This window comes from Dromiciops gliroides, chromosome 3 (assembly GCF_019393635.1).
Source record: "Dromiciops gliroides isolate mDroGli1 chromosome 3, mDroGli1.pri, whole genome shotgun sequence".
NCBI classification, from domain to species: domain Eukaryota; kingdom Metazoa; phylum Chordata; class Mammalia; order Microbiotheria; family Microbiotheriidae; genus Dromiciops; species Dromiciops gliroides.
This window is the reverse complement of record NC_057863.1, coordinates 505,952,081-505,963,023: the sequence shown is the minus strand read 5'-3', so window position 1 is coordinate 505,963,023 and position 10,943 is coordinate 505,952,081. Positions and strand designations below refer to the sequence as shown.

The 10,943-nt window shown below is 40.6% G+C and overlaps 2 protein-coding genes across 2 annotated transcripts; both read left to right on the top strand.

Annotated features, from left to right (window-relative positions):
* The first annotated feature begins 202 nt into the window (after positions 1 to 202).
* On the top strand, positions 203 to 1,183 carry LOC122751650 (olfactory receptor 151). The gene has a single exon (XM_043998777.1). It carries the CDS (start codon positions 254 to 256, stop codon positions 1,181 to 1,183), a length of 930 nt encoding a protein of 309 aa, XP_043854712.1. The 5' UTR covers positions 203 to 253.
* Positions 1,184 to 4,610: 3,427 nt separating this feature from the next.
* Positions 4,611 to 10,869, top strand: PANX3 (pannexin 3). The gene is made up of 4 exons (XM_043991071.1): positions 4,611 to 4,791; positions 6,094 to 6,236; positions 7,959 to 8,173; positions 10,230 to 10,869. The coding sequence occupies exons 1-4, from the start codon at positions 4,611 to 4,613 to the stop codon at positions 10,867 to 10,869; spliced, it is 1,179 nt and encodes a 392-aa protein (XP_043847006.1).
* The last annotated feature ends 74 nt before the right edge of the window (positions 10,870 to 10,943 follow it).

The window sequence follows — 10,943 nt, the reverse complement described above, 5'->3', positions numbered from 1 at the left end:
AAAAGACAGGCACAGAACACCTAGAAAAGTTTTTCCACAGGTCAAGTTTTTTAAGGGCATTGATAGAACATGAAATTTTATAAAGTGAAATATACATTTCTTGCAGAGAAGTGGATACAGATCTAATGGGGCCAGTAAAATCCTGGGTTATACATTTCAGCTCTGTCCCACCCTCAACAGGTAGAAATAGCAGCAGCCTTTAATGTGGTTCTTCTCTCCATTCCCCAGATTCTCCATCCTAACTTAGAAGAAAATGGCAGCAGAAAATCAATCAGCAGTGACTGAATTTATCCTTGCAGGATTAACCAATCGTCCAGAATTCCAACTCCCTCTTTTCTTTCTGTTCCTTGGGATCTACATGATCACTATGGTGGGAAACCTGGGCATGATCACACTCATCGGGCTGAATTCCAACCTTCACACCCCCATGTACTATTTCCTCAGCAATCTGTCATTTGTCGATCTCTGCTACTCCTCTGTTATTACTCCCAAGATGCTGGGAAATTTTGTATTGGAGAAAAACACAATCTCTTATCCAGGGTGCATGACTCAGCTCTATTTTTTCCTTGTATTTGTTATTGCTGAGTGTTACATGCTGACAGTGATGGCATATGATCGTTATGTAGCCATCTGTAGCCCACTGCTCTATAAGGTCATCATGTCCCATCGTATCTGCTCCCTACTGGTCACCATGGTGTATGTAATGGGATTCATTGGTTCAACAACAGAGACAGTCCTTATGCTGAAATTGTCTTACTGTAAATTCCTCATCAGTCATTACTTCTGTGATATCCTCCCCCTCATGAAACTTTCCTGCTCTAGCACCTATGATATTGAGATGGTGATTTTCTTTTTGGCTGGATTTAACATCATAGCAACCAGCTTAACAGTCCTTGTTTCTTATGCTTTCATCCTCTCCAGCATCCTCCGCATCCGCTCCACTGAAGGCAGGTCCAAAGCCTTCAGCACCTGCAGCTCCCACATTGCAGCTGTTGGTCTATTTTATGGGTCTACTGCATTCATGTATTTAAAACCTTCAACAGCCCGTTCCCTGGCCCAAGAGAATGTAGCTTCTGTATTTTACACAACAGTGATCCCCATGCTAAACCCTCTAATCTACAGCCTGAGGAACAAAGAGGTAAAAGCTGCCTTGCAGAAAACCTTGAGAAAAAATATGTCCTGAAGTATCATTATTATCCCCTATTCTTCAGTCTATTGGTTAAAGAACATGTTATTGTAAGTGAAAGCAAGGGAGCCTTAGAAGATTTAAATTATGGGGACAAGTAGTGAGCAGTTCTCCCCATGGCTAAGTTTCTTCTGTAACCTGTGACTCATTCAAGGGACTATAGACACACCTCCTCTATATATCCTCCCCAGAAGCATAACAAAAATTCTTAAGGACTTACCCAGTCACTTCTCTCAAACATTGCAAAGCACTCAAGTCAACAGTCACATAAACTGCCAACTGTGATTTTCCTCCAGATAACTCATAACTTGGAATTTGGAAAAGAATCTGAAATACAGTATAAAAGATAATTCTTTCCCCTCCACACTCAGGGAGAGGGAAAAAACCAAACATATTCCTAAAAGTGCAGAGGATAACAAATCTCCAAGTTTCATCTTAGAATCCTATAAGAAATAAGATCCTAGGGGCAGCTAGGTGGTGCAGTTGATAGAGCACCAGCCCTGGAGTCAGGAGGACCTGAGTTCAAATCTGGCCTCAGATACTTGACACATACTAGCTGTGTGACCCTAGGCAAGTCACTTAACCCCAATTACCTCGCCAAAAAAGAAAAAAGATCCTGAGCAGAGTCCAGGAGAAAACCAAAACCTTCTTAGGATTATTGCAGGAGACAAATGGAACCAGATCCACCTAAGGTACTGAACCTCTGCCATCCATTCTTTCTATATAGTGAAGATGATGAAAGAAAACCTGTCACCATACTAATTGCTATCCACAGAGAATAGACAGATTGGAGAAAGGTGAAGAACACCAGAATGTAAGGGAAGTTTTGTTTGGGTTAAAGCCACTCCATGTTCCTGTGTAAGTTTTGAAGTGAACTATCTTAAAAATCAACAGTGTGGTGGTACAGTAGAGTGCCAGGCCTGAAATCAGAAAGACTCATCTTCCTGAGTTTAAATCTGACCTTAGACACTTACTAGCTGTGTGACCCTGGGCAAGTCACTTAACCCTGTTTGCCTCAGTTTCCTCATCTGTAAAATGAGCTGGAGAGGGAAATAACAAACCACTCCAGGACCTCTGCTAAGAAAACCCCAAAGGAGGTCAAAAAGAGTCAGACAGGACTGAAAAACGACTAAACAACAACAAATCTTTAAAAATCACCCCCCAAATTAAAATGAAACAGAAAAGGCAACCAATGAAAAGGAAAATTTTAAAAAGTGGAAGAAGATAGAGAATACCTTAGTTTAGGGAACAAAATTGGTGTGAATTTTGGTCATGAACTGTTAATATGAAATGTCGTATATCAGTCAAAAATAGTATGCTGCCCAATTTTCCCTTTTTGGTTTCCAAGTCCTCAACAACATATTTTCCAAAGCTATTAAAGTGAAAACTCTACCACCACCCCCTCTTCCATTCCCATTCCAAACCCACATTTCATCCCTACTCTGTTTGAATCAGGCTTATGAACAATTTGTACAATTTTTCTAATATTAAAATAATCCTACACTATCCAGGACCCTGTAATGAATATATGTAGATCAGCCATACACAACTGTAACAACTAAACAACAATAATAGAAATTTAATGAATAAAATGAATAAATACTCTTTTTGAATTGGGCTTTAGAGAAAAGTTCATTATTTTAACAGTTTCTAAAAATAAAACATTATTGGGTTGAGTTTTTACAGTGTCAGGCACCCTAAGGAAGGCACACCCTAGGGAACTATGACCCCCCCACCCTCCATTCAATAAACACCAGTGATTCTCTATTGTCTCTAAGATCAAACATTCCATCTTCTGTTTAGTTTTTAAAACACTTCATAACCTTGCTATTCCTACCTTTACAGTCTTTTTGCACCTTACTCTCCTCCATAAACTCTACAATCCAATGATACTGGCCTCTTTGCTATTCCTTAAGTAAGACAGTCCATCTCAACAGCTCTGGGTATTTTCACTAGCTGTCCCGGTTTTGTGGAACTCTCAGCCTTCTGGCTTCCCTCACGTCCCACCTTCTACAAGAAGCCTTTCCTGGTCCTTCCTTTTTTTTTTTTTTTGGTGAGGCAATTGGGGTTAAATGACTTGCCCAGGGTCACACAGCTTGCCAGTGTTAAGTGTCTGAGGCCGGATTTGAACTCAGGTCCTCCTGAATCCAGGGCCGGTGCTCTATCCACTGTGCCACCTAGCTGCCCTGGTCCTTCTTAATACTAATGCCTTCCCTTTAAGATTGTCTCCAATTTATCATATATATATATATATATATATATATATATATTATTTTTTTTTTGCTTGTACAAAGTTGCACGTTGTCTCCTCCGTTAGACTGTGAACTCCTTGACAGCAATGATTATTAAGGTTAAGGTTTTTCATTTGATTTTTCAGGTTTGGTTTTCTTTGGTGGGGGGACCTAAGGAGTTGGCCTTACTTTGTATCCCCAGAATTTAGCATAGTGCCTGACACAAAGAAATTAATAAATGTTTATTGACAGTTTAACTAAAAAATAAGTACACGATCATTCTTATCCTTGCCTGTATTTTCTCTTCCCTGCTTTTTCCTTTCTCATTCCCACCCAAAATTTTCTAGATCCACACTTCTTTCAATTACATTCTTTCTAGGCTATTTATCCCTTTGCAATGTCATTTGAGAACTAGCCTATCTATGTTCATAGAGGCTCATTACCAGGTTATCTATTAGGATAGGGAATTTTTCAGCCATAATAACTTTCAAAGATTGTTTATCAAGTCTTCGATTTCAATCTGTATCAGCAAGAAAAAGAAAAAAGAAAATCCTAGATCTTTGAAATATTTGAAGAAATTAAAGATATAACAGAAAAGTCAAAGGAAAGGGGGTAGTTTTAATATCAAATGCAGCATTACTGGCTTAGGAGAGGGAGCAGGCTAGCAAGTGACATGGGATACCCAGCTCTAGCTGGGTCTAGGAGCTCCTTCTCCACCCTAAACCACAAAATGAGGGAGGTCAACACATTTAAGCAAACGCCATCCAAATTCCACACCAATTATATAGGGGATGGGAACTAGCCCTATAGCTTTTCATCACCCATGCCTCCCCTCCCCACCCCCAGCAGCCTTGCAGAAAATAACTCATTAATGAGAGGCCTGCATAAAGCCATGAGGCCCCTCCCAGGCTCAGGACTGCCACAGAGGGAAAAGATGGTTATTCTGTTCTGACACTCCATCCTCAGGGCACACCCAAACTCCAAGCCTCCCTCTAATTAACTGGGTACCGGGTTAGCACCCTGGGTTCTGGCCAGTTATTTACAGAACAGTCTCTTGCTCATGGCACAGTTCATTCCTGGGCTGCCGATTCGCTCAGTTCAGAGCCCAGCAACGTGAAGCTGCCCTCTGCTCCTTCTCCCTACCCCTGAGTTTCCTTCCCAAAGGCTCTGCAGGTCCCCCATTCAAGAACATCATGTCCCTCGCACACACTGCTGCAGAGTACATGCTCTCAGATGCCCTGCTGCCGGACCGAAGAGGCCCGCGCCTCAAGGGACTGCGCCTGGAGCTGCCCATAGATCGCATAATCAAATTTGTGACCGTGGGCTTCCCCCTGTTGCTGATGTCCTTGGCATTTGCCCAGGAGTTCTCCACCGGTAAGTTGCCATCTATCTCTTTTCAGAGCTGTAGGAAGGAGGGAAATATTTTGTTCTCTCTGCCCAGGCCCTGCACCCCTCTCCTCCCCTCCCCACCACCAATGCCATTTCCCTACTGTACCTGGTTAGCTTGTTTTCCGTGTGTGTGTGTGTGTGTGTGTGTGTGTGTGTGTGTGTGTGTGTGTGTGTGTGTGTGTGTGTGTGTGTGAGTGAAGCAGCTACGGCTTGGGATGCATTCATTTTCTTCCTGGTCCTGACACCTTTTTGTGGTATAGTAATAGCTAGCTTTAATTTAGCGTTTTAAGATTTAGCAAAGCTCTTTGCATATATTATTTGAGCCTTCTCACAACAATCCTGTGAGGTATTATTATCCCCATTTTACAGATGAGGAAACTGAGACTGAGAGAGCTTAAGTGAGTCCCACAGCTAGTAAGTGTCTGAGGCAGGAAAAGAGCTGAGGTCTTCCTAACTCCAAGTCTGACACTCTCCACTGTGCCACCTAACTCCCTCTAATGAATATAAAAAGGATATCTGACTTTGCCTCAAGTTCTCCATTTACAAAATAGAAGCATTCGTGGTTTAAGAAATGATGGTGTAAAAAAAATAGGATCTTTTGCCACTACCATAACTACCTTGCCCTTCCAATTTGGGGTCAGAATTCTAGACATTCCATAGTGTGACAGTCTTTTCTAAGAAGTATACTGTAGGTGCTTAATAAATGCTTGGTGATCATTAAGACAAACAGTTTTGAGAAAACTATGATCAACCAATAACCAACCATGATCCTAGAAGACTGATCATGAAGTATGTTATCCATCTCTTAACAGAGTGGTGCAGAAAGAGACATATTTTTTAGATATGACCAATGTGGGAATTTATTTTACTTGACTATGCATATTTATTACAAAGGTTTTCTCTTCTTTACTTTCAAGGTGAAGGAAGAGAAGGTAGGGAGAAAAATAGATTTTTATTATATATTTTTTTTATTTAGTGAGGCAATTGGGGTTAAATGACTTGGCCAGGGTCACACAGCTAGTAAGTGTCAAGTGCCTTGAGGCCGGATTTGAACTCAGGTACTCCTGACTCCAGGGCCGGTGCTCTATCCACTGCACCACCTAGCTGCCCCAAGATTTTTATTATTTGAAAAAAATTTTAAATAAATGCTCATTGAACTAAACTGAAAGAAATTGGGAAGGTAAGCATAGTAGTGATGGGGGGATTGAGGGGTGGTTTCCAGAGAACATCACTTCATGGGCCTCTACTGTGTAGTTTAATGCCATTCCAATGCTGTTTCTGTTCCAGGTTCTCGGATCAGCTGCTTTTCTCCCAGTAACTTCACCATCAGGCAGGCTGGTTATGTGGATAGTTCCTGTTGGGACTCCCTGGTGCATCATGAATGGGATGCTGCTGGAAACTATAAGACAAAATCCCTCTGGACCCACAAGGTACAGTAAATTCAGGCATAATCATGGCCCGGCCCAATTGTTGGGTGTAGAGGTGGAAAAGACTGTGCTTAACATCCTATGTCTATGAGTTTATGAGGTCCCCAAAATGCCATAGTCCTGACATCCATACAAAACCAGGGACTGTAGTAAAAGAACCTCTTAGCTAAAACAGGAATTTGTGGGATTAAATAAGGTTCAAATGAGATAATGAATGTGAAGCACTTTGTACATCTTAAAGTGTTACATAAATGCAAGTTATGATTTATTATTATTATTATTATTAATATCTTCCAGTCACTAGGCCTATAGTCAGGTAATGACTTCATTCCCTGAGCTTTTCACTACACTCCTGCTCAAGTCAAGCAGTGTTTATAGAGCACTGGTAAACATTTGACAACCAGGCTCTCTAAGGGGGAAAAAAATGTTTACTCATGCACTTTTAATTTTACTCTGCATTATTAACATTTTCTTAAACCTAGATAATCAACCAAACAATAAATCAAGCCCCAATTTGTAGCGACAATTTCTGAAATGTAAAAGATCAAAGTGGCTCTAGCAAGTTAGAGGGCTCCAGTCCTCTCTCACCTCATGAAGCAGCATCACTGAAAAAAAGCCTCTTTTTATAAAAAAAAAAAACACCTCATTAATTGCAGCAAAAATAGGGTTCTTCTCCAATTTTTTTTCAAACTTTCCTCCAAAAGGAGTTTGAGGCCTAGCCATTCCCTTCTAACACAGTTCAAAGCTGAGAATCAACAATTCAAGTTAATTGAATTACCAAGTGTCTACTATATACCCACCACTGATTAAGTACCATAAGGAACACATGAACACTTACAATCTAGTTGGGAAACAAGATACACATGAAATACCCAGAGGTCAATTAAAGACCATATGTTGTTGAATGCTAGATAATGTGGTATGAGCAAGAAGCAATATAGCAATACAGAAAATGGAGAGAACACTGTAGGTTGAAATAATCAGGAAAGATTTCATAAAAGGAAAGTGTTGAGTAGATAAAGCACCGGCCCTGGATTCAGGAGGACCTGAGTTCAAATCCAGGCTCAGACATTTGACACTTACTAGCTGTGTGACCCTGGACAAGTCACTTAACTCTCATTGCCCTGAAAAAGAAAAAAAAAAGAAAGTGTTATGGAAAGGATTTTTGTTCTAATAAAAGACTTCTAACTAGGTCCCTTCCCACAGTAAGTCTGTGACCCTGTGATTCCATAATAGATAGGACTTAAGTTGGGCCTTTAAAGATGAGTAGAATCTTAATGTTTAATGATATGGAAAATTGAGGGAATTGAGATTAGAGAAAGGGAAAGATGGAGATTGAGAATGCTGACTCCTCTTTTCCTAGCACTGGCCTACCAAATCTGCAAAACTCTGGTCCCTAGTTCTCTTTGTGAAAATTTCTTTCACTCTCCTTTCCCTGATGAATTGTCCATTCTTGAAAATTATCAACATAGTTGGTGATCAGGGGATTTTCCTGATCCTGTTAAGAGTCATGGACCTTGGCCACACTGAGAGAGAGTGCTGGTCCTTGGGCCTGGGCTGGCTCACCATATATGCTGCCATTTCTACTTTTGATAAAGGAAGTGGGGAAAGAGAAAAATCTATCCCTTCAATGATGGCTTCTTTAAAAAGCCCTTCGCCTCATAATATGTTTAGAACTTTTGCTTTTCTTCACAATACTCACTGAAGTTCAACTACCCCCTTCAGGTTCTCCCCTATTCCCTCTTGGCTCTGGCTGTGATTATGTACCTACCAACTCTGCTATGGAATTATGTGGCTGCTCCATCTCTCAGTTCTGACCTCCTGTTCATCATCAGTGAATTAGACAAGTCTTATAATCGCTCCATCCGGCTAGTGCAACATATGTTGAAGATTCGTCAGAAGAGCTCTGACCCTGATGTTTTCTGGGATGAGCTGGAGAAGTGAGTTTGTTGTCCCTCAAACCCTGTAACCTATATATTGTCCTTATCTGTACTCTCCTGAAAAGCCTAAGTTTCAATGAGAGTGTGAGAAGGGGTCTGAAGGAGGTTTGGGATCCATGCAATTAAAATCACATCAATGTCTACCGCACCTTCTTTTCCAAGAGTTCAAAGTACTTAATACTTCGTATTATTAACACATCTAAAAGGAGAAAGCAAAGACAGTATCCCCATTTTATAGATGAACATACTGAAAAGCTTAATCTCCCCAAATTATCACTTTCACCATCTCATTTCCCTAATCAAAAACTTTGTTCTTTAGGCCATGGGGAGTTCACAAAAATCTCAGTCTATCAGAATGTCTTTCAAGGTCTGCTGTAATCTAGCACTACTCTACCTTTCCCAGTCTCATATCCCATGTTACCCTCCAACCTGAATCTTCTATTCCAAACAAAACAGTTTCTTTAGTTCCCTGGACATACCAAGTTCATTTCCACTTCCAAAACCTTGTTTATTCGGTTCCTCCTGCATAAAGGCATATGTCTACTATAAAGAATTAATTGTTATTTGAGATTTTTATGCCTCGGAGAGCACTGGCCTGGGGCTCCGCAAACCACACAGTGTTCCACCCACTGGTTGTAGCCATTGCCAGGGCAGTCACTGCCCTCACTAGGCTTCCAATCATTATAATTTTGCCAGGCCCATGTAGGCGTCGGCAAGTGGTGATGACGTGAGGTGGATGAATGGAAAAAACAGACTGAATATACAATTCTTTTTAATTCACATTAAGTACATAGGACTAAAACCTATCATTTTGTTCTAGTGATTTCCAGTCCAGTGTTCATTACAATAAATTCTGTTGCTGCCTAATGATCTTATTATTTTTAGATATAGTCTGCCTGATCAAGAAGCAGATAGGTGCCTCCACTTACATAGATACATATATACACAAACACATATATATGGTACACATACACACACACACATATATATGGTACACATACATACATACATACACACATACATATATATGGTACAGAGTTTAATTCATTGTACTAGGTGCTGGGAGGCAAAGGAAAGAAAAAACAGGCACACCAGATTAGCATCACTGGAAATTTGGGGTAGTTGTGTTTTAATGTTCTCAGAAAGTTGAATTCCCAAAAAATCCCAAGAAGCACTGTGACACAATGAGAAAAACACTGAGATTGTAAGGAGTAGATAATAGACCTTAGGTAAATCACATAATCTGAACCCAGTTTTCTAATCTGTAAAATGGGGATAATGATAGCTCTATCATCTACTTTAGGAGGTTGTTATAAGGAAAACTCTAAACTGTAATCAATCAACAAGCATTTGTTAAGTCCTACTATATGCAGGCACAGTGCTAGAAATAGGAGGGTATATTCTATTGGTGAAAGACATCTATATGTGTGTATGTATGTATGTATTATATATATGTATATCTATCTTCCAAACATATAGAAAAATAAGTACAAGTAATTTGTGTGGCAGAGACATGAGAAGCTGGGGAAATCAAGACAGGCCTCATTCAAAAGGTGGTACTTGAGGTACTCTGAAGGAAATTAGAGATTATAAAAGATAGAGGTGAGTGAGTACATTACAGGCATGAGGGACAACCTCTGCAAAGGCATGGAGACAAAAGAGAACAATAGAAAGCTGCTACAATAGTCCATGTGGGAACTGAGAAGGGCCTGAACTAGGGTAGAGAGAATGGGATGGATGTAAGAGATGTCATAGAGGTAGAATCAAGACTTGCCAATTGATTGGATTTAGGGGTGAAGGAGAGTGAGAGGTAGAAGTTGCGAAACTGGGTGACAGTAAAAATGATGATGCCCTAGATAGAAATAGAGAAGTTTGGAAAAGGGGTCAAAATAATAATTGCAGCTCTAAGAACACATTACTGAGTGCAATCACCCTTTTCAAACTCCATTCTGTTACCAGTGCTCAGTTTGGGTGGGGATTTAAGAAGCTCTCCAAAGCCAATCACTGAATATTCTTATAACTGCATTTTTTTCCATTTTTCTCTCCTCTTCCCAAGGGCTCGGAAAGAACGGTATTTTGAGTTCCCCCTGCTAGAAAGGTACCTTGCTTGTAAGCAGCGTTCACACATGCTGGTGGCTACCTACCTCCTAAGGAATTCCCTCTTACTCCTTTTCATCTCAACCACCTGCCTGTACCTTGGATACTTCCACCTGAATATCTTCTTCCAAGAGGAGTTCAGCTGTTCTATCAAAATGGGGCTGCTAAAGGATGAGATTCATGTCCCAGATCTGATTACATGCAGGCTGACCTCTCTTTCCATCTTCCAGATGATTAGCTTCTCCAGTGCAGTGGTGTACCTAATCCTGGTACCAGTGATCATGTACAACCTGACACGACTGTGTCAGTGGGACAAGCGACTCCTATCTGTCTATGAGATGCTACCAGCTTTTGATCTACTCAGTAGAAAAATGCTAGGCTGCCCCATCAATGACCTCAATGTGATCCTGCTTTTCCTTCGTGCCAACATCTCTGAGATCATCTCTTTCAGCTGGTTGAGTGTTTTGTGTGTATTGAAAGATACAACAACTCACAAGCACCATATTGACACAGTAGTAGATTTCATGACCTTGTTGGCTGGCTTAGAACCCTCAAAACCTAAACATCTCACACCCAAGGCATGTGATGATCACCCATAGCCACAGATATGCAGGATAAGAATTCTAATGGAAAATTAAAACAATTCCCCTCACCTGCTGTCATTGCTAATGAA

Excerpts from the sequence above, each read along its gene's own strand:
- PANX3 (XM_043991071.1), top strand. The coding sequence starts at position 4,611 with ATGTCCCTCGCACACACTGCTGCAGAGTACATGCTCTCAGATGCCCTG. Across the intron at positions 4,792-6,093 it reads TGCCCAGGAGTTCTCCACCG|GTTCTCGGATCAGCTGCTTT; the intron begins GTAAGTTGCCAT and ends TTTCTGTTCCAG. Across the intron at positions 8,174-10,229 it reads TTCTGGGATGAGCTGGAGAA|GGCTCGGAAAGAACGGTATT; the intron begins GTGAGTTTGTTG and ends CCTCTTCCCAAG.
- LOC122751650 (XM_043998777.1), top strand. The coding sequence starts at position 254 with ATGGCAGCAGAAAATCAATCAGCAGTGACTGAATTTATCCTTGCAGGA.